General features: G+C 50.8%; 1 protein-coding gene and 1 pseudogene across 1 annotated transcript; one reads left to right on the top strand and one right to left on the bottom strand.

Annotated features, from left to right (window-relative positions):
* On the top strand, positions 1–8020 carry LOC127672513 (2'-5'-oligoadenylate synthase 1A-like; annotated as a pseudogene).
* Positions 8021–11314: 3294 nt separating this feature from the next.
* On the bottom strand, positions 11315–20097 carry LOC127672981 (inactive 2'-5'-oligoadenylate synthase 1D-like). Its single transcript, XM_052168482.1, has 6 exons — positions 19915–20097; positions 18697–18985; positions 16181–16377; positions 13135–13367; positions 12317–12470; positions 11315–11344 (listed from the first exon to the last, which is right to left on the bottom strand). Exons 1-6 carry the CDS (start codon positions 20095–20097, stop codon positions 11315–11317), a joined length of 1086 nt encoding a protein of 361 aa, XP_052024442.1.
* Positions 20098–20566: the final 469 nt, after the last annotated feature.

Genomic DNA, 20566 nt, shown 5'->3' with positions numbered 1-20566 from the left:
ATGGGGAAGCATTACTTGGGAGGAAAGGTGAGGGTGAATTTGATCAATATATTGAATGTATATTGTGATAACTTCAAAGAATATTTTACAAAATGCCCAGGAAGATACTTAATTCCACTATATTGTGTCTTTCAAGAGGCACAACCATGTCTGCAGAGCTGGTCAGTTCCCCCCAGGTGGCTCCTGGGGATGTCATGTTCCCAGCAGCAGCTGGACATGTGGCCAAGAGGGTGACTCTGGGTCTTACAACATGGGACCTGGGCACTCCCTGGCTCAGACAGGCTTGCCAGAGGGCAGAGGGACTTTCTTAGATGATGGCCACATCATGGGCGTGCATCTGAGAACCCACAGAACTGTGAGACCCTAAGCCATGACCTTGCATTCAGGCCATTACAATATCTGGCACGGACCTGCGACAAACCCACCACAGCCGTGCTGGTACTGGTGCCTGCTGTATTCTGAGTTATTCTCACTTGCTCTTCATGTCTTAGTGGTGTGTGTGTGTGTGTGTGTGTGTGTGTGAAAGAGAGAGAGAGTGTGTGTGTGTTGCTGTTAAAAGTCTAGAAGACTATTTTTAGTAACAATTCAAGATCAAGAAGGAAGAACAACAGAATCTATGTTTAGGATGCTTCCTGCCTCCTGGTCCACAGCCTGCTGTGATGAGGGTTTGCCAATCCAAGAAATACCAGCAAGAAAAAAGCCCAGAGAGCCCAGGAGCCAGAGGTGGCAGGTGCAGAGGTCTGATTTGCATAGCCCCGCCCTTCCTGGGAAAGAGGAAGCAGCTATGGATTTAAGGGGCAGCTGACTGGAGAGGCAAGGCTGCAAGCAAACACTTCTGGCCTCAGGATGGCGAAGAATCTCCGCAGTGCCACAGCTGGGAGCTGGACGAGTTCATAAACGACCACCTTCTTCCCGACATCATTCAGTGATGAGGTCAGGGCAGACATCGACTTCATATGTGCTTTCCTGAAGGAGAGATGCTTCAGAGACACCACCCAGTGTGTAAAGGTCTCCAAGGTGGTGAAGGTGACTGGGATGGGGTGGGAGAGGACTCTCAGAAGCCAGACTGCAGTCTTTAGTGGGACGTGAGTTACCTACCTGCTCTGTGCCCAGAATCCTCATGTACACCCCAGCTATGGCACAGGGCAGAGAACAGAATGAGACCCCACTGCTGGATGACTGGACAGATGGACCTTATGACACCGTCCCTACCTCAGTCACTGCAAAGGCTGCAGAAATGTCATTTTGTCATGTCCACCCATGTATGTCAGGGCTGCAAGTGTCTTAGTGATTGTGCTCAGCATTTTATTTAGGGAGGATCTCTGCAGTATCACTTATTATTGCTTTCTCAAAAATTTTGTCTCTGTGAATCCATTTTCTTAATTTTAAAATTTGTTCTGTGACTTTTAAATATTATAACAGACTATCTTCATGCAAGCATAGTGTACTTTTAGTTTATTCACCTTAACATTCTGCCAACATTGGGATTATGACACAGTTTCAAAAGTGTGCATTAATTTACAGTCTCCTCCTACCCACTAGGTAGTGGGTAGTGGGTAGTAGTGTGATAGAGTTCTCTTTCTATCACACACACACACACACACACACACATCTAGAGTCTATAAATAAAGTAGGGATGTTCATTATTCTAAGTGTGGCTTATCTCCTCTACCAGGAAGAATTCCAGAACCCTCTATTTTCCTACATAGATCCTGATGTCACTCTTCAGGGCTGACTAGTATTCCACTGCACATGTGACAGCTTGCTCCATCCATCCATCCATCCATCCATCCATCCCCCTCAGTGTTGGACTCTTGCTCTGTTCAGCATCTGGACTGCCCAGCATGGTTGTCTCTGTCCCTTGTCATTGTCATCCTTGTCTTTCAGGGCGGCTCCTCAGGCAAAGGCACCGCGCTCAAGGGCAGGTCGGATGCAGACCTGGTGGTGTTCCTTAACAATCTCACCAGCTTTGAGGAGCAGTTAAAGTGACGGGGAGAGTTCATTGAGGAAATTCAAGAACACCTGTGCCAGTTGCAACAAGAGAAACTATTTAAAGTGAAGTTTGAGGTCCAGAGCTCAGAGCAGCCCAACTCCAGGTCTCTGAGCTTCAAGCTGAGCTACCCCCAGTTCCAGCAGGAGGTGGAGTTTGATGTGCAGCCAGCCTATGATGCCCTGTGTAAGTCAGCCAGCAGCAGAGCCTCAGCCTGCCCTTCCTCATGCCTGAATCCTCCTCTCTCTCTCTCTCTCTCTCTCTCTCTCTCTCTCTCTCTCTCTCTCTCTCTCTCTCTGTGTGTGTGTGTGTGTTGGGGGAGCATGTTCATGTGTGTGCAGATGTCTGCACATATGTTTGCACGTGCGGGTAATGGCCAGAGGCCAGCCTTGGATGTCGGTTACTTAGGAGCCTATTTTGGTTCAGAGCTTGGCCTGGACTTTGCTGCCCCGCCTTCCTGGCTCTTGCAGTGAGGAGCTGGGATCAGGTGTGGTGTGCGCTCTGATGGAGCCAAACCCACAGTCTCTGGTACCTGGAGCCTCAGCATGTTTATTAGGTACTGGGGTGTGTATTGTATGTGTGTACCTGTGTGTCTGTGTATGTCTCTGTGTGTGTGTGTGTGTGTGTGTCTGTCTGTGTATGTCTGTGTATGTGTGTGTGTCTGTGTCTCTGTGTGTGTTTATGGAAACATTATTTATTATGTTAATTAGGGCTGGGGGAGGGGTTGCCTAGCTTCTAGAAGTGTCTGTAGGCTGTGAGCCTCCAGCTGTAAACAATTACACTCAGACACACTCTGGACACACGTGGGCTTCCTCCACCACGGCTACAAGCCGGGCAGGTTTGCTTTCATGTTTGTTCTGAGATGGGTGGATCGGCCAGCTTCATGTCCCCTGTCTACTCAGACAGTGGCCTGAGGGATTCTCCTGTCTCTCCCTGCCCAGCCCTGGGATTTCAGTGTGGACCCTCATGTCCCTCAACCACAGCTTTTAATGCAGGTGCTCAGAATCTGATTTGGGGCCCTTTACCCACAGAGGCATCTGCCCAGCCCCTGGGGACATCCTACACAACACCTGCATGGTGGACAGCGCTCCACATGGCTGAGATTGGCAACTGTGTGTCTGTAAAAGTGGGACAAGAGATGGAGCTAAAGATGAACATCTGTTATATCTTCTATTAAAGAATGAGAAACCTCAGACCTGTGCAGAGGCCTCGGTGTCTGTGCATAGAGGGTGGGGTGCAGGATACATAACTTCCCCAAGGAGCTCTGTGCCCCCCTGGGAAACTGGAAACTGAATGTGCGCGTGCACACACACACACACACACACCCCACACAATATCCTGAAGCTTTGAGGAACTAGATAGTCAACATCACATGACATTATGATAGTCACTACTGAGATTCATGCACTGGTGACACACAGTGCCTCGTGAGACAGCTCAGTGGTTAAGGGTGATTGCTGCACAATCATAAGGACCTGAGTTCAAATCCCCAACACCCACCTAAGCTTAGGATGTTCCACACATTGACCTGTAATCTAGGCTCTATTTGGAGCAGAGACAGGAGAATCTCAGTGGCCTGCTGGATGCCCACCAAACTTCACAGGTTCACAGGGAGACCCTGCTATAAAGGGTGAAAGTAAAAAATATACAGGGAGGCACCTTAGGTCTTCCTCTGGCCTCCAAAAATATATGTATTCGCCGCCCCCCCCCTCCTACACACAAAACAGGGCAGAGACTGACAGCATGAGACCTGACATACAACTGCGGCAGACGGCTCCACAGTACACTTTGACACAAGCAGGAGTGCACACAGTTGACATGTACCGTGCAGTTAATCCTAGATACCAGATGACTTTGCACCTCTTTCCTGTGTGACCACAATGTGCTGGTTCCTGCCATCACTGTCTCCAGGCCTGTGCGGAAGGCACTGCCTTTGGACCAGTTGGTGGCAGGAACTTTTCAGGGACACAGTTTGTATAGAGTCCTGAGGTGTGGTGGGGGTACATGGCTCTACAGCAACCTCTGCCCCATCCACTGAACCCCATGGCCAGCGGTTGTCACCCCAGAGACACCCAGAAACCCCAGAGAGGGGCTGAGGTGTTAAAATGAATGAAATCTCCTTTATAGGTCATGTAAGCAAGCGTAACTCCAAAATTTATGCCAAACTCATCAGTGAGCGAACCTCCCTGGGACTGGAGGGCGAGTTCTCCACCTGCTTCACAGAGCTCCAGCGGAACTTCCTGAAGTGGCGCCCAACCAAAGTGAAAAGTCTCATCCGCCTGGTCAAGCACTGGTACCAACTGGTAAGGCATCTGGCCAGACACTGTGGGCCTGGGAGGTGGGGAGGGAATGAGAGAAAGTTGGGAGATGAAGAAGGATATCAAGGGAAGGAGATGCTAGAGGATGGAGGAGGGACAAAAGGGAGGACTGGGAGGAGGGAGAACTGGGAGGAGGGAGGACTTCCCATGCTTGTTAGGAGTGATTTTTTTTTTCTAGCCTCATATTCAGTCAACTAACTCACTCTTTAGCGGCATCTAATTCGCCATTCACATGTGTTGTAGAAATTATTTAAATCCTGGCCAGGGGGTTCTACCCTACCTTTTGTTATTGAGTTCCCAGATGAAAGACACATTCACAGCCTTTATATTTTTAATGAGCTTTAATTGGCATGGTGGCTGGGCAGCTGCCTACCCTCCATGTTGTTGGCATCTACTTTCCTATCCGTAACCCATGTTATTACTCGCTGTGTTTCATCTGGGCTGCGTTAGCTCCAGTTGGGCAGCCTTCAAGGCCCTGCCCCCTTGACTCTTAACCTACAGACTCTTAACCTACAGAGGCTTCCTTTTCCCTGCTCAGTGCTCTTCCTCGCCTCTGTCTCTTCTGCCCTGCTATTGGCTGGTGGCATCTTTATTTACCAATCACAGCTAACCGGTGGGCGGGGTCACATAGTGTCTAAGTGCAGACTCCTCACTGGGACAACCAGCTTTGGGAGCCCAAATTAGCGATAGAGGACAAAGAGCACCAGGCGGGCGAACCCATGAATCACATACATGTGCCATTTTGATCCTTGAATTCTCCCGCCCGCCCCCCCCCCCCGACCTTTTCATTGCCTTTCTCTTCTCAGTGTAAGAAGAAGCTGGGAAGCCGCTGCCCCCACAGTACGCCCTGGAGCTGCTCACAGTCTATGCCTAAGACTGTGAGCTTGGTGGGAGTAGAGACTGTAAATTCAACACAGCCCAGGGCTTTCGAACTGTCTTGGAACTGGTCATCAAGTACAAGTGGCTTCGAATCTACTGGACAGAGTATTATGACTGAACACCAGGAGGTCTCCAACTACCTGCACAGACAGCTGAGAAAAGCCAAGTAGACTCCCCACATGGCTCTGCTCCCCATCAGTACCAGGCTGCATTTGTGTGAAAGGTGGGAGTTGGGAGCTCATATCTATGAAGATCTTCTGCACTGAGCACTGTTCTGCTGTCACCTGATTGACATGAGGCCTTACAGCCCTGGGAGGCAGCGGTGGGCTCTTCTGTCTGCACAAGGAGACCAAGGCTCTGACATTGTCCAGATGAAGTAGCAAAGGAAGGGGAGGACACGGAGTGAGAACTGAACTATCACAGCATTAATTGAAGTCTCACAGATCAGAGAGCCGGAGGGACTTTCCCCAAGACACACAGCCACCAAAGGGTAGAGGATTTGAACCCAGACCTTCCAGATCATGCAAAGGATACCTCCAGTCTTGCTGTATGCTGTGGGCCAGGGACTCTGGCCAAACATTGGATAGGGACGCTCTGCTGACTCCTCCTTGTTCTTGTGAAGTAGTGTCCGAGGCAATGACCAGCGGCTCAGTTCCCTCCACGAATGTTGCTCTGCAGGCCTGTGATCCTGGTCCCTACTGACCCAAAAGGGAATGTGGGTAGTGGGAACCCAGAGGGCTGGAGACGGTTGGCTGAAGAGGCTGATGTGTGGCTACGCTACCCGTGCTTCTGGGATGTGCCGGTGAGACCCTGTCATTACCCTGTCCCCTTGCACATGACTTTGGTCACTGCATCTATTTGGAGAATGTTCTCACTGAGATGTGAACTTTTGCTAAACGTCTCCACACTCCTGTGGGGTCCAACTGTGTGCCTTGATTTATAGTCATTTTCTCACCATTCAGAGCTATGTTGGGCTGGCAAGATGGCTCAGTGGGTAAAGGCACTGCCCACACTGAAGACCTGGCTTTGATCCCCAGAACCCAAATGGTAGAAGGAGAAAAATAGATCCATGTTGTCCTCTGCTCTTCATCTCTATGCTGTTACATATGTGGACACGTGCACACACACATAAACTCACAATACACACTCCTGCACATGCACTCACAGTTATACAAACTAACATCTACACACAAACACTCACACAAAGCACTGACACACACACACACACTGACACACATGGAGAGAGTGTAAAGGAGACTCAGAACTGAGGCCACTACCTCAGGGACACTCATCCAGTGACTCTGAAGCCATCATCAGGTCCGTGAAGCGTCCTGTCTTCCCTGCCTCATTGTCCTGTGGCCAATGGGACTCAGCGGGCCTGTGTCACAGCCACAGAGGCACAGAGGGACCTGCACTTGGACCTCTCCCCTCCTGGGGCAGGGTCTGCCTGATGCTAGGGCACTGGTGATGTCACATGACCTCAGGGTGGGATGAACATGGGTGCAGTGATGTGGGAAAGAAACCTGAGGAGGTCAGGAAGGAAGGGGGGACATGGAGGGAGGCAGCTGAGGGGACAGTGGCCTGCAGTGCTGTCCTGCAGCACAGAGGTGGCTAGGCCACGGTTCCCATTTGGCAGACCTATTAGTGTAGGGCCTGCCTGTGGGGTCTTATGTGCCCTCAATGGGCGTGGTCATAAAGGTGTCCTGATGGCCATCTTTCCTGCCTCCGTGTGTGCTGCCCCCTTTCTCAGGAGCTCCATGTGTCCAGTCATGGTGCCCACGCCCAGGGCTGATTTACATCCCCCTCCATGTAGGAATGCAGGCTCCTGACATGATTGTGTGTGTTTCATTACAGATGGAGGTTCCTGTACCTTTCCAGCAGGTTAGCTTTTGTTCTTTGTTGTGGTTGGTTTGAGGTGGGTTTCTGCTGTGTGGTCCAGGCTGGCCTGGATTTTGCCATTCTCCTGCCACAGTGCAGGGATGGTTGTAGGGAGGATGTTCTGACCACGCCCTTCCTCCCCTCCATCCTCAGGTGGATGAGACCTGGACATGCATCCTCCTGTGAACACCGCAGCATCTGCCCAGGAGGCTCCAGAGTCAGGGGTGTGTGCTCTTGACCCAATGAGGGAGGTCTCATCTGGGATGAGACTCCATGCTTCTGATGCCTGCCCACCATGTTTGACTCCTGTCCAATCACAGATAGCCTTCAACAGATTCAGAAGGGGAGGAAGAACTCAAGCTTGACTTCCATCTGTCCACCTGTTGGGACGTTCTGTGCGACAATGTCTGATCAACAACAATAAACTACAGCAGGTGCCATGAGGGTGTGTGTGAACTCGGAGGGAATGGCCCTAGAAGTACAGTACAGGCGTGTGCATGTGCACATGCCCGTGTACATGTGCGTGTGTCTTCATGTTACAACTAGATGCATTATTGAGCACTTATTACATGCTCTACATGATCCAGATGTTCAGCAGTGGTTAGAACAAAACCAAACTACTATAGTTTTTGATGTGGGATGGCTTGGGATCCTTCCAGGTCTCTTCTTACACATAAACACAAGAGAGAAACCTTTAGTTTCTTCTGCCCATGTCCCCAAGACTCTAGTCCTGCCCTATCTGACACAGAAGCGGTTCCCGGCCACACATGGGCATGGAACATGGAGACTGTGGCCTGTGCACTCAGGTTGCACTTGAGTGGCTACAGCATGCAGGCTTGGGGCTCAGGAGGTGCCGGGGTCAAATAAAAACTGCCTAGAATTTGTGACACGTGTGACTTTGAAACATGGTTGTTGGTGGCAATGACCAGCTTTGACACACTGAATTAAATCACAATGATTGTGGCCTCCTTTCTCTCTTTCTGAGACATGAATTCATGATGTGATACACACTGGCCTGGAACTCACAGGAATTCTCCTACCGCAGTCTCTCAAGTTCTGGAATCACACACACACACACACACACACACACACACACACACACACACACCTAGTGGTCCCATCACTCAGTGTTGGGAACCAGCGGTTCATTTCTCAGACTCAGAGGACTCACATGTGCACTCAGTTCATGGACACTGGCTCACTAAGTGATCAAGGCATTATGCAGGACCACCAGCTCCCAAAGCCTTCTCCTGCTGCTAACACTCACTCTCTGAATAACTGTGTGTGTGTGTGTGTGTGTGTGTGTGTGTGTGTGTGTCCTTCCAGTCCCTGTTCATTCAGTTCTTACTCAAGTATCCCTCACAAAGAGGAATTGCAGTGTCCGGGGTGTAAGAAGATGTGTGTCCCACCACCACAGAACATATCACCCAGTGCTGTGTGTGCTTTACCTGAGCCCTGGGGGACCCAGTGGTGCTGGTCAGTGACTCCAGGATTGCCCTTTCTGAAACACCCCCAGATACACAGAGAGAGTTTTAATAAACAATGGCCAGGGCCTGCCAATGTCTCTTGCCAAGCAGAAGAGAATCAACATGTGAGCTTTCATGCACCCCATGTGAAAGCAAGTCCACATGCGATGTGTAATGGCCACATCCCATCTCTCCATGATGGAATAACCCCTCCTGTGGGCCCTGGAGAGCCTCCCCAATGATAAACAGCATGGAGTTTAACAGCAGGGTACAGGAATGAGCAATGGGCAGCTTAAGGGAGGAGCCTCATGGGGGCTGGATCGTTTCCATGACAACAGTGATGCAGGGTCTCTGGGAGGGAGAGAGATGTCCATAGCTGGCACTTTCACATCAGAGCATCTGACGGCCCTGGTGTGCAGCATCGTGCCTGCTCCAGACTAGATCTGCACAGGAGCCCTGTGCCCTAAGCGAGGTGCTCCTCCCTGCTCTTCCTCAGGGATGTCCTATGGTTCTGACTTAAGTCCATCCTGGGCAGGGAAGAGGCAGGGCTTGACAACAGACACTTTGGGTTTCCAAGCCCTGTCTTCAACTTTGACCTCATGCCAAGGTCAGGCGCTCCCTTCTCTCCAGTGCCCACCGACTCATAAGTAGTATATGCCCACTGCAGGGAAGAGGTCCTTTGTCCACCATAGCCCCACAGGGTTCTGTTCTCCAGGAAGCCTCTTCATTTACACCCAGTCATTCCAACTCTGAAACTGGATTCAGGTCAGTAACTTGGGGAGGGACCTGCTGTGACAGCCACTGCCCTCAGCCCCAGTCAACCCTCAGGGTTCCTTCAAATGGTCCACGATGGTGCATCTCCATGGCCAACGTCACTACCTCAGATATAAATGGAAACACATCTGGTGTGTCTGTGAGCACACTTCCAGGAAACATTGCAGACTTCTTCCCAGTGCTCTGTGGCCAGCTGTCAGCTCGCGTCCTCATCTGTGATGATTGATCTGGACTCACATGGGCTCCGTGACATTTGGGAAGATCAAATCTCAGGGCAGTTAACTGGTTTTGAGCAGGTTACTGAGCATACACAATGGGGGAAAGGGCTCTCCTGCTTGACCTAGGATCCTGCGGTGAGCCTCTGACAGGACTGAAGGCCCACCCTCACCTCACACTGCATACACAGGCCGTCCACACACAAGCAGAGGACCCTGAGAGAAGAGAACTGCTCAGCCGTGATGATCTTGGTGATTACTTGGCTCTGACATCAAAGCCACAGGCAACTCAGGATGATTCCTTTAGGTCAGGCCTTGTGCATGCCGGATAAGCGCTCTGCCACTGAGCCACACACACAGCCTCTCCCTCTGTCAGACCATGGAGAAATGGGAGGCAGCCATTACGGATCATGCATGGACTTACATTAGTGTGGGATCCATGAGCGAGGACATGATGGGTCCACAGCTTGAGAGGGGACCACTGGCCATGGTTTATTAAAGCCCAATGTATCTGGGGGTGTTTCAGGAGGGCAAGACATAGCCCAGCATCCCTAGGTACCCCAGTGGCTCAGATAAAGTACCAGGCAGAGTGTGGTTTGTCCTATGACCCAGGGGACATGCATCCTCTCACACACCAGGACACTGGGGCTCCTGGTCCTCATGGCTGCATGAGTGAGGACTGAATGAATGAGGGCCACAGAGACCCACCCCATCCCCTTCACAGAGATGGAGAGTGGACACTGGGGACAGGTGTAGGGTGTGGGGACAGGAGCAGGGTCTGGGAGCTGGTAACCCTCAGCAATTTAGTGCATTGTTAGTGAGAAGGGTCCAAGTGTAGACAGCACAAGTGGATGGTTTATGGTTAAAGTATTTGTGTATTTATAAGACTTTTGGTTCACCACACTGACCTATGGAAGCATTTAGCCTGTATGTGAATGGTGGCTCTCTCTCTCTCTCTCTCTCTCTCTCTCTGTCTCTCTCTCTCTCTCTCTGTCTCTCTGTCTCTCTGTCTCTCTGTCTGTCTCTCTGTCTCTCTCTCACTGTGTGTGTGTGTGTGTGTGTGTAATTCCAGAACATAGAAACTTGTGACAGGTGGAATTCTGCGAATTACAAACTAGGGTGGGAAATAGATCTAGTTGGAAGGAAGGAAGTCAGAAAGAGAGAAAGGAAAGGAGGGAAGGAGAATAAATTAATTCATTTTAGTTAAATTCAATGCATTTTGCTTTAATTCAGTACTTCAAATCTCATACACACATACACACACCTAAGCGTTAAAGCCACAAATTTTAAAGTGCACACAATTTTATTTTCCTGCACTACCATAACCCCAGCCTGCATGCTAAAGAAACAGTGGATTTTGATGACCACTGGGCAGATTCCCAGGACTCCGGGGCTATGTGTGCAGCTGCGGAACAGTTTCTGTGTGGGATGGGTACGCATCCCTCCGAGTGCACACACCCCATCATGGCTTGCTATGGTTTACTGTTGATGATCAGACAGTTTTTTGGACAGAACCTCCCAACAGGTGGACAGATGAATTCAAGCTTGAGTTTTTCTCTTTCTTTCAGAGTCTGACTCTGAGCACTGTTGGAGGATAAGGCGGATGAAGCAGGCTGTGAGGAAGGCTGTCCACGCGCAGGCATGGACCAGAAGCCTGGAGTCTGACCACAGGTTCGATGCCCCTCTCTGGAGCCTTGAGCACCAACCTGTCCTCTCTAGGTCAAGGTCCTGCAGCAGAGGAGTGAGGAGTCCATGCCTCTGACTCTGGAGCTTCCTGGGCAGGTGCTGGGGTCCTCACAGGAAGACACATTCTTGTTTCTCTGGCTGCAATGAAAAACATACAATCGTGTCAGATGCTGGCGGCATTGCTTCCAGGAGGGGGATGTAAATCAGTCCTGGGCGTGGGCACCATGACTGGACACATGGAGCTCCTGAGAAAGGGGGCAGCACACACGGAGGCAGGAAAGATGGCCATCAGGACACCTTTATGACCACGCCCACTGAGGGCACATAAGATCCCACAGGCAGGCCCTACACTAATAGGTCTGCCAAATGGGAGCCATGGCCTAGCCACCTCTGTGCTGCAGGACAGCACTGCAGGCCACTGTCCCCTCAGCTGCCTCCCTCCATGTCCCCCCTTCCTTCCTGACCTCCTCAGGTTTCTTTCCCACATCACTGCACCCATGTTCATCCCACCCTGAGGTCATGTGACATCATCAGTGCCCTAGCATCAGGCAGACCCTGCCCCAGGAGGGGAAAGGTCCAAGTGCAGGTCCCTCTGTGCCTCTGTGACTGTGACACAGCCCTGCTGAGTCCCATTGGCCACAGGACAATGAAACAGGGAAGACAGGTTGCGCCATGGACCTGATGATGGCTTCAGAGTCTGTGGGATCCCAGCCCTGCCAATCACTAGCTGAGTGTCCCCGAGCCAGTGGCTTCTAAGAGTCTATGTGTCTGTGTGTCTGTGTGTTCCTGTGTATATGTGTACGTATCCACGTGTATAACAGCACAGAGATGAAGGTCAGAGGACAACTTGGGGGATTTTTCTCCCTTTACCGTATGGGTTCTAGGGATCAAAGCCAGGTGTTCGGTGCTGGCTGTACGTTTACCACTGAGCCATCTTGGCAGCCCATGATAGCTCTGAATGGGGCTGCAGTGGCTGTAAAACAAGGCAAGCAGTGGGTCCCCGCATGAGTGTGGAGACCTTCAAAATTAGACCATGTCTCAGTGAGAATATTCTTGAAGTAGAGTGACCAAAGCTGTGTGCAAGGGGACAGGATGATGACAGGGTCTCACCGACACTTGCCAGGCATTCACAAAGGATAAATCAGCGGCCCGAAAGAAAGTCGACTTCAGCCAGTACTGAGCCTCTCTTGCCAGCAGTTCCCAGGCCAGTAAGTCTGAACCAGCCACGTTCCTTGTTGGGTCAGCCGGGTCCAGGATCAGAGGACTGCAGGAGCGACATTAAGAGAGGGAACTGAGCAGCTGTCCATGCATCAGGCCCCTGCACAGGGAGAGGAGGAGGAGCCCAGCAGAGTGTCCCTATCCTAAGTTAGTCCAGAGTCCCTGCCCCACAGCACACAGCAAGACTGGAGGGTTTCTTCACATGACCTGGAAGGCCTGGCTTCAAATCCTCTACCCTTTAGTAACTGTGTATCCTGGGGCAGGTCCCTCAGGCTCTCTGATCTGTGAGATGGGAGAGCTGGACCAGCCAGTCTCATAGGAAAACTGATGAAACACAGGATGAAGACATGTCACTCCTTAGGGTGGCATAGTTCTCTGTTATTTACAGGTAATTGGTCCACCCCAGGTCTTTGGTGTCTCACAGCCCTTATGATGCTGTTACTGTTGGGAAATCTCAGTTCCCACTCCATGTCCTTCTCTTCCTTGGCTGTTTAGTCTGGACAGTGTCAGAGCCTTGGTCTCCTCACCACAGACAAGATAACCACCCTCCCTGCCCACCTTCCAGGGCATTAGGACCTAAGGTCAGTCAGGTGACAGTGCCCAGTGCAGGAGATGCTGCAATGACACAGGGCTCCCACCTCCTTCCCCCCCTTATCACAGGAGTGCAGCCCGACACCCACGGGGAGCAGAGCCACGTGGGGACAAGATACCTGTGTTTTTGGAGCTGTCCGTACAGGTAGTCACGGAACTCATGTTTAAAGTCATAACACCATGTCCAGTAGACTCGAAGATACCCATACTTAGTGATCAGTTCTAAGACAGTTCGGAAGCACTGGGCTGTATGTAGTTCCATCGTGCTGATGACCCCGCATTCCCAGGCATAGATTGTGAGCAGCTCGAGGGCGTACCGTGGGGGCAGTGGCTGCCTCAGCTTCTCCTCACACTGAGAAGAGAAAGGCAATGAGAAAAGTGGGGCTCCCAGCTGTTGTGTGGGGGCCACGTCTCACAGGCTCAGTTCAGCTGCCACCTGATGTCATTACGGGTTCATTGTCACACAGCCATGCACAGTCACTCAGATTCAGTCTATGACCCCTCCTGTGCTGTAGTCAAGGGCTGAGTGGTTGAGATGGACACCCTGTGATCCACAATGATTGAGCATGCACCAGCAGGCACAGGAGAAAACAAGACAGCATGAGTGACAGCCAGGAGTGAGGGTGGGGGCGGGACATAAGGAGTGCTCACTGTGGAAATTTTCCCATGGTCTCTGAAGTAACTGGGAAGGGGCCAGGGAGATGGCTCAGGGGTAAAGCGCCTCCCTCCCCGTGCAGGGGTGAGAACTGCAGGTCAGATCTCCAGCATCTGCAGGAGTGTGGGGCTCTTGAGGAAGCTGACTCGTGATCCCAGTTCAAGGGGGTGGAGATGGGGCTTGCAGGGGCTGCAGGACTGTCCAGGACTGCTGATCCAGCACACTGCGTGTCACATGTGAGACAACTGACTATGTAAGGTGGGGCGTGACTGAGGACCTGCCCTTACACTCGGCACTCTTATGAACACACAAGCACACACAAATATGTGCACTCCCATGAACAGATATACACATAAACCACACATACATTTAAAAATAGACCAGAAAAAATATTGATAAATCATCCACTTAAAGAGGTAATAGAAATTTCATAGAAGCCATAGAAAGTGACATGAAGGGTTTGCCCAAGCAGACATTCAGAGACACAAATGAAGCCGCCATGGAACAGCAGATTAGACGCAGCTGAAGAGAGAGTTAGCAGAATAGAAAGTGACTACAAGAAGTCACTTAGAACAAGCACGGCAAGTCCTCCCTCCCCATTCCCTCTTCTTCCTCCAGCATCCTGTTCCCCCAAACCCTGTTTCTCCCAACCCCCTGCTCTGCTCCCCCTCTAACCACATTTCCACATCTATTTCCTATGTTCTCACCTTGTGCCATTTTTATTTCTCTTTGTCAACCTGACACACAGAGTGTCATCTGGAGAAGACGGGCCCACCCCTGAGGCAATGCCTCCATCAGCCCAGCCTGGAGTCCAGCCTGTGGAGCAGTTTCCTGATCGGTGTGGGAGGGCCCAGCCCACTGTGGGCATTGCCTGTCCTGGGCAGGTGGTCCTGAGATGTTTGTAAAAAATCAGACTGATGGCCCAAGGGCACCAGGCAGCCAGCAGAGTTCCTCCATGGCCTCTGCCTCCCTCAGTGATGGAGTGCGATGCAGGGATGTGAGCCCCACAATCCCCTTCCTCCCCAGGTTACTTTCCAGATCACCTTTCCCACAGCACTCAGAGCAAACTAGGACAGAAGCTGGTCCTAGGGACGGGGCGCTGCTGTGACTGACCGCCATGCTGCTCCTTGGGAGGATTGAGAAGGATTATGGGACTCTGGGTTGGAAAGCTGTGGAGAGCTGAGAGCCCAACCTGCTGTTTGTGGGAACTTGGAGGACAGGGGAGCTGAGAGGCAGGGAGGTGTCAGAGGCTGGAGTGTGAAGTGTGAGAGAAAAGCAAGGACCCCATCTGGGCTGTTTGTGTGCTGTGTTTGGATTAAGTAAGAATCAGTAATTTCTCATTAGCTGGGGCTGAAAATCTGCTCAGATTAAGTAGAGAATGGCAGGATGGAGCCAAGTCTTCTAGCAAGAGCTTCCTTATGGCCAGCAGACAGAATCTGTAGTCCAGGGATCCCAAGACTCCCTCTCGTTTGCAGGCACATAGGTATTGCAGAGAGGTCTCCCAGGTATTAAAGCGTAAGTCCCATGAAGCCTGCATGTATGAAGGGGCCTTGGAGAGCAGCTGAGGCCTGGCACTGAGAGAGGCCAGGAGAAGCCACTGGTGCAAGCGCAGCCTCAATGGCCGTGGAGACCCCGAGACCCTGGACTTGCCCTGAGCAGGAGACAACTGCCAGGAACAGAGCAGTGTGAGAACAGAGCTGGGCTGAGCCTGAGAGCAGCTGTGTGTGCTGTGGACGGCAGAGCCCGAGAAGCCCAGGCAACTGTGAGTCCCAGATGTCAGATACCGAGCCTTTTGCTCTGCTGGGTTTGGTTGTGTTTTAATCTGATTGTGACTGTGACCTCTTGCAGTAAGAAATAATTTAACTAGTGTTTTAAATTTTATATGAGCCCATCCTTGAGAGACTCATCTTGTTACATATTGTTGCAATGTTTTTTTTTTTAAACTTTTAGATTGCTAATGCCAGATTGTGTTTTATGGCATGATATTGGCATGGCGTCTTAGCAAAAAGTCAAGAAAGGAAAGGTTATGGTTCAATAGAGGTGTGTATGTGCATCGATTTGAAAGTGGGTCATTTGAGAGAGTCAATTTTTGTCAATTAGATGTAAACTAGGGTCATTGAGCAGGAGGCGTCCTTAATCAAGAGGAAATCCCTCTATCGGTCTGGTTTAGGGTAGTCTGTGAGGACACACTTGGGGTCAGTGACAGATGTGGTTGGTGCCGTGCCTGAGCGTGTACGCTCTCCATAATAAAGCAATCTGAGTGAGTCACAGAGGTGAAGCCAGTGAGCGGGATTCCTCCATGGTCTCTGCTTCAGTTCCTGTTCTGACTTCCCTCAGTGATGCGCTGTGACTGGGATGTGTAACCAAGTAAGACCTTTCCTTCCCAAGGCACTCTTGGTCATGTGATAAAGCTGTCCAGTCAATACACAGCGAGCTAGAATAGACCTCTTCTCTGGCCTGAATCCTACTCTCTACATGTAGGGTCCACAGTGTCAGTGCAGATGCCTTACCAGCTGATACCAGTGCTTGGTCAGACGGATGAGATTCCACAGCTTGGGTGCACGCTGCGTCAGGAAGCTCTGATGGAGGTCAGTGAAGCAGATGGAGAACTCGCCCTCCTTCTCCAAGGTGGTGCACTCATGGATGAGTTGGGCGTAGATTTTGCTGTAGTTACTGGGGTCAAAGTGCTGGAGGTTTCTCAGTTCATCTATAAAGAAGTTTCATTCATGATTAGAGTCAGCCCTGCTCTGAGACTCTTCTGTATCTCTAGGGTCACAATCACTGTCTATGGGTTCAGTTAACAATGCAGTTTGTCCACAGAAGGCATCACTACCCATACAGACGGGAGCCCACCACACCTCTGAACTGTGTACATGAATTGGCCCTGGAAAGTCTGTGCCACCAAGTGCTCTTAGTAGGATGCCTTACTCACAGGCCTGGAGGCAGTGGTGGGAGGAAACAGCTCACTGTGGTCACTCACAGGAGAACTCCACAGTCATCTGATAATGGCCAACCATGCTTTGCTGTGTCGCGCACTCTACTGCATTTCTATATCACAGTTCGGGCCTACAGTCTCTCCCTGTTTGGAGATGATGGGTGGACTGTGTGCACATGGATGTAGGAAACACATATTCAGAGACCACAAGAGGAGATGGGGCGTCTTCCTTTATAGTCTGTCACCCCCTCCCTTTGCAGCAGGGTCTCTCTGTAAATGTGGAGGTGACTGGCATCCATCAGGCCACAGAGAGTCTCCTGTCTCTGTCCCATAGCACAGGGGACCCATGTCAATGTGTGGGACATCCTAAGCTTAGGTGGGCATAGGGGATTTGAACTCAGGTCCTCATGCTTGTGCAGCAATCACCCTTATCCTCTGAGCTGTCTCCTCCCCCCAACCCAGTACTGCCTGTCGGCAGTGCATGATTCTCTACAGTGCCTAACTTAATGTCATGTGGTGTTGACTGTCCAGTTCCTGAGAGCTTCAGGGTAAGGTGGTGGTTTATGTGTGCTCTGTGAACTTTTACAGTGGACAGGGAGCTGGCTATTGATGTGTGTGTGGCTATGTGTAGGTGTGTGTGCACATTTAAATAGACTATCCAGGCAGCAGACTGCTCCTTAGGTGTCTGCATGTGTGTGGCCATGGTTACAGCAGGCCATACTGTCAGGCTCAGATGCTGGCACAGACCCAAATCACTCACAGATGGAACGTGAGGCAAATCTAGGCCCTCAGGGACCCAGGAAGTTCTCAAGAGCTAATTTACCATTTCAGAACACACGGCACACAGTAGGTCTCATTTGCTAAGTCTCGGGGTTAGGGCTGTGACTGGGGACCTCTTTTGGGCTGCCATCCACACTAGCATTCCCAAGGCAGTTCCTCTATGACAGAACTCCCATCCCACTGGAAAGCTGCCTAAAACTGGGGCAGTCCATGAGAAGACAGGCTTCTGGGGGAGCCCGCCCAGCTCATTTCTGGGTCACCCCCTCTGAGCCCCCGCCACTGAGCAGGGTCCTAGGCTGTGCAGCTTCCCACAGCAGGCTGCCTGGTCCTCCTCCCAGACTGGCCCTCTCAGTCCCTGCCAAGGAAGGGCCTTCAATCTAAGTTAATAGCAGCAGTTCTAACAGTGACCAAGAGGGGGTGCTGTGCTTTCCCTAAGTATAAAACCTCAAATATTACCCAAGTTTCCCATAGTTTTTTTGTTTTTTGTTTTTTGTTTTTTAATGGCTGTTCCTGGTTTTCTTTGGGTTGAGTTGGGCAATTTGTAATTTTGAAGACACACCTTGTGTCAGTAAGACCTGGTATCAGAGATCTTAATGTAAAGGATCATTAATGTGCAGTTATATAACACGTGTGTACATGTGGGAGTTTGGAGTGCGTGTTGAGTGTCCACACTTGAAATCCCAGTGCTGGGAAGGTAGAGACCAGAGAATCCCTCAGGCTTGCTGTCTGACTAGTTGGGTGTGCATGAAGCTGGCCGACCCCCCCCCCCCCCAATCTCAAAACAAACAAGGAAACAAACCTGCCTGGTTTGTAGGGGGCGGAGGAAGTGTGTCCAGACTATGTCTGAGTGTAATTGTTTACAGATGGAGACTCATAGCCTACAGACACTTCTAGAAGAGTAAGCAACCCCTCCCCCCAGCCCTGTGCTGTACCTAATTGTCATCCTGAGGCTCCAGGTGCCAGAGACTGTGGGTTTGGCTCCATCACCACACCTGATCCCAGCTCCTCACTGCAAGAGCCAGGAAGGTGGGGCAGCAAAGTCCAGGCCAAGCTCTCAACCAAAATAGGCTCCTAAGTAACCGACATCCAAGGCTGGCCTCTGGCTGTTACCCACACGTGCAAACATATGTGCAGACATCTGCACACACATGAACATGCTCCCCCAACACACACACACACACACACACAGAGAGAGAGAGAGAGAGAGAGAGAGAGAGAGAGAGAGAGAGAGAGAGAGAGAGAGAGAGAAACAGAAGAGAGGCTTCAGGCATGGGGAGGAGCAGGCTGAGGCTCTGCTGCTGGCTGACTTACACAGGACATCATGGGCTGGCTGCACATCAAATTCCACCTCCTGCTGGAACTCGGGGTAGCTCAGCTTGAAGCTCAGGGACCTGGCGTTGGGCTGCTCTGACCTCCGGACCTCAAACTTCTCTCTAAATTGTTCCTCCTGCTGCAGCTGGCACAGGTGTTCCTGAATTTCCTCAATGAACTCTCCCCTTCGCTTTAACTGCTCCTCAAAGCTGGTGAGGTTGTTAAGGAACACCACCATGTTGGCCTCTGACCTGCCCTTGAGTGCGGTGTGTTCATCGTAGGAGCCGCCCTGAAAGACAAGGCCGAGAATAAGGAAGGACAGAGGTGGGGGGGGGGGAGCCAGGCTGGGCAGTCCAGATGCTGAACAGATTAGGATCCATCACTAAGAGTGATCCTTGGATAGAGAAAGCTAGCCTATGTGTAGTGGAATTCTATTCAGCCCTGTAGAATAAAATTGGGGTCTCCATAGGAAAATAGATAGTCCTGGGTCTCCTGTGGTACAGGAGACAAGCCAGACTCAGAATAATGAATGTGCTTGCTTTATCTGTTTCTATCCAGAATTAAGTGTGTGTGTGTGTGTGTGTGTGTGTGTTAGTGATAGAGGGGGACTCTCTGGGGCAGGGCAGGTTCAAGTCCAAAGGGCTGGATGGTAGCGGGTGAGAGGAGACTGAGAAAATTACCACAGATGTATGAAATTGTTGCCACAATCCCTCTTGCTAGCAGAGCATTAAAAGGAATAGACCATGACCATCATGACAGTAGGAAGAAAGTCTGTTACAATACTAAGAGGCCACAGAGCAAATGTCAAAAACAAGAAAACTGAATTCACAAAAAGAAAAAAAAATTGAAAATGGTAACAAGTGATACGCAGAGATCCTCCCTAAATAAAATGCTGAGCACAATCACTAACACACTTGCAGCCCTGACATAGATGAATGGACATGACAAAATGACATTTCTGCAGCCTTCACAGTGACTGAGGTAGGGACAGTGTCATAAAGTCCCATTTGACAGATGGAAACATGGGCAATGAGCTTCCATCAGTCCGGTCATCCAGCAGGCAGTGTTCTGTTCTCTGCCTTGTGCCCTAGCTGGGGTATACATGAGGACGCTGGGCACAGAGCAGGTAGGTAACTCACACCCCACTAAGGACTGCAGTCTGGCCTCTGAGAGTCCTCTCCTACCCCATCCCAGTCAGCTCAGGCTAGGGGGACTCACCATCACAACCCTGGAGACCCTTACAGGGTGGGTGGCACCTTGGAAGCATCTATCCATCAGGAAAGCACTTATGAAGTCCACATCTGCTCTGAAATCAGCTAAGAAGGCGGTGTCGGGAATAAGGTGATTCTTTATGAACTCGTCCAGCCTCCAGACTGGGATTCTGAAGAGTTCCCTCGACATCCTGGGGCCAGGAATGCTTGCTGACTGCAGCCTTGCTTCTAGACTCAGCTGTCCCTTATATCCATAGAAGCTTCCTCTATCCTAGGAAGGGCGGGGCTATGCAAATCAGATCTCTGCACCTGCCACCTCTGGCTCCTGGGCTCCTGGGCTCCCCGACACTCTGGGCTTTTTTCTTGCTGTTATTTCTTGGATTGTCAAACCCTCATCACAGCAGGCTGTGGACCAGGAGGCAGGAAGCATTCTAAACATAGTTTCTGTTCTTCTTCTTTCTTGATCTTGAATTGTTACTAAAGAAAAATCCTTTGATATATCTTAGATTTTTAACAACAGAACACACATACACACAGAGATACACACAGAAACACACACACACACTCACACACACAGAGAGAGATGTCACTAAACACGAAGAGCAAGTGAGAGAAATCCAGAAGATGGCAGGCACCAGTTTGAGCACAGCTGTGGCGAG

The sequence above is a fragment of the Apodemus sylvaticus genome, chromosome 22 (assembly GCF_947179515.1).
Source record: "Apodemus sylvaticus chromosome 22, mApoSyl1.1, whole genome shotgun sequence".
Taxonomy (NCBI): Eukaryota; Metazoa; Chordata; class Mammalia; order Rodentia; family Muridae; genus Apodemus; species Apodemus sylvaticus.
Note: the sequence above shows the minus strand (reverse complement) of the source record. Positions and strands in the feature narration are given on the sequence as shown.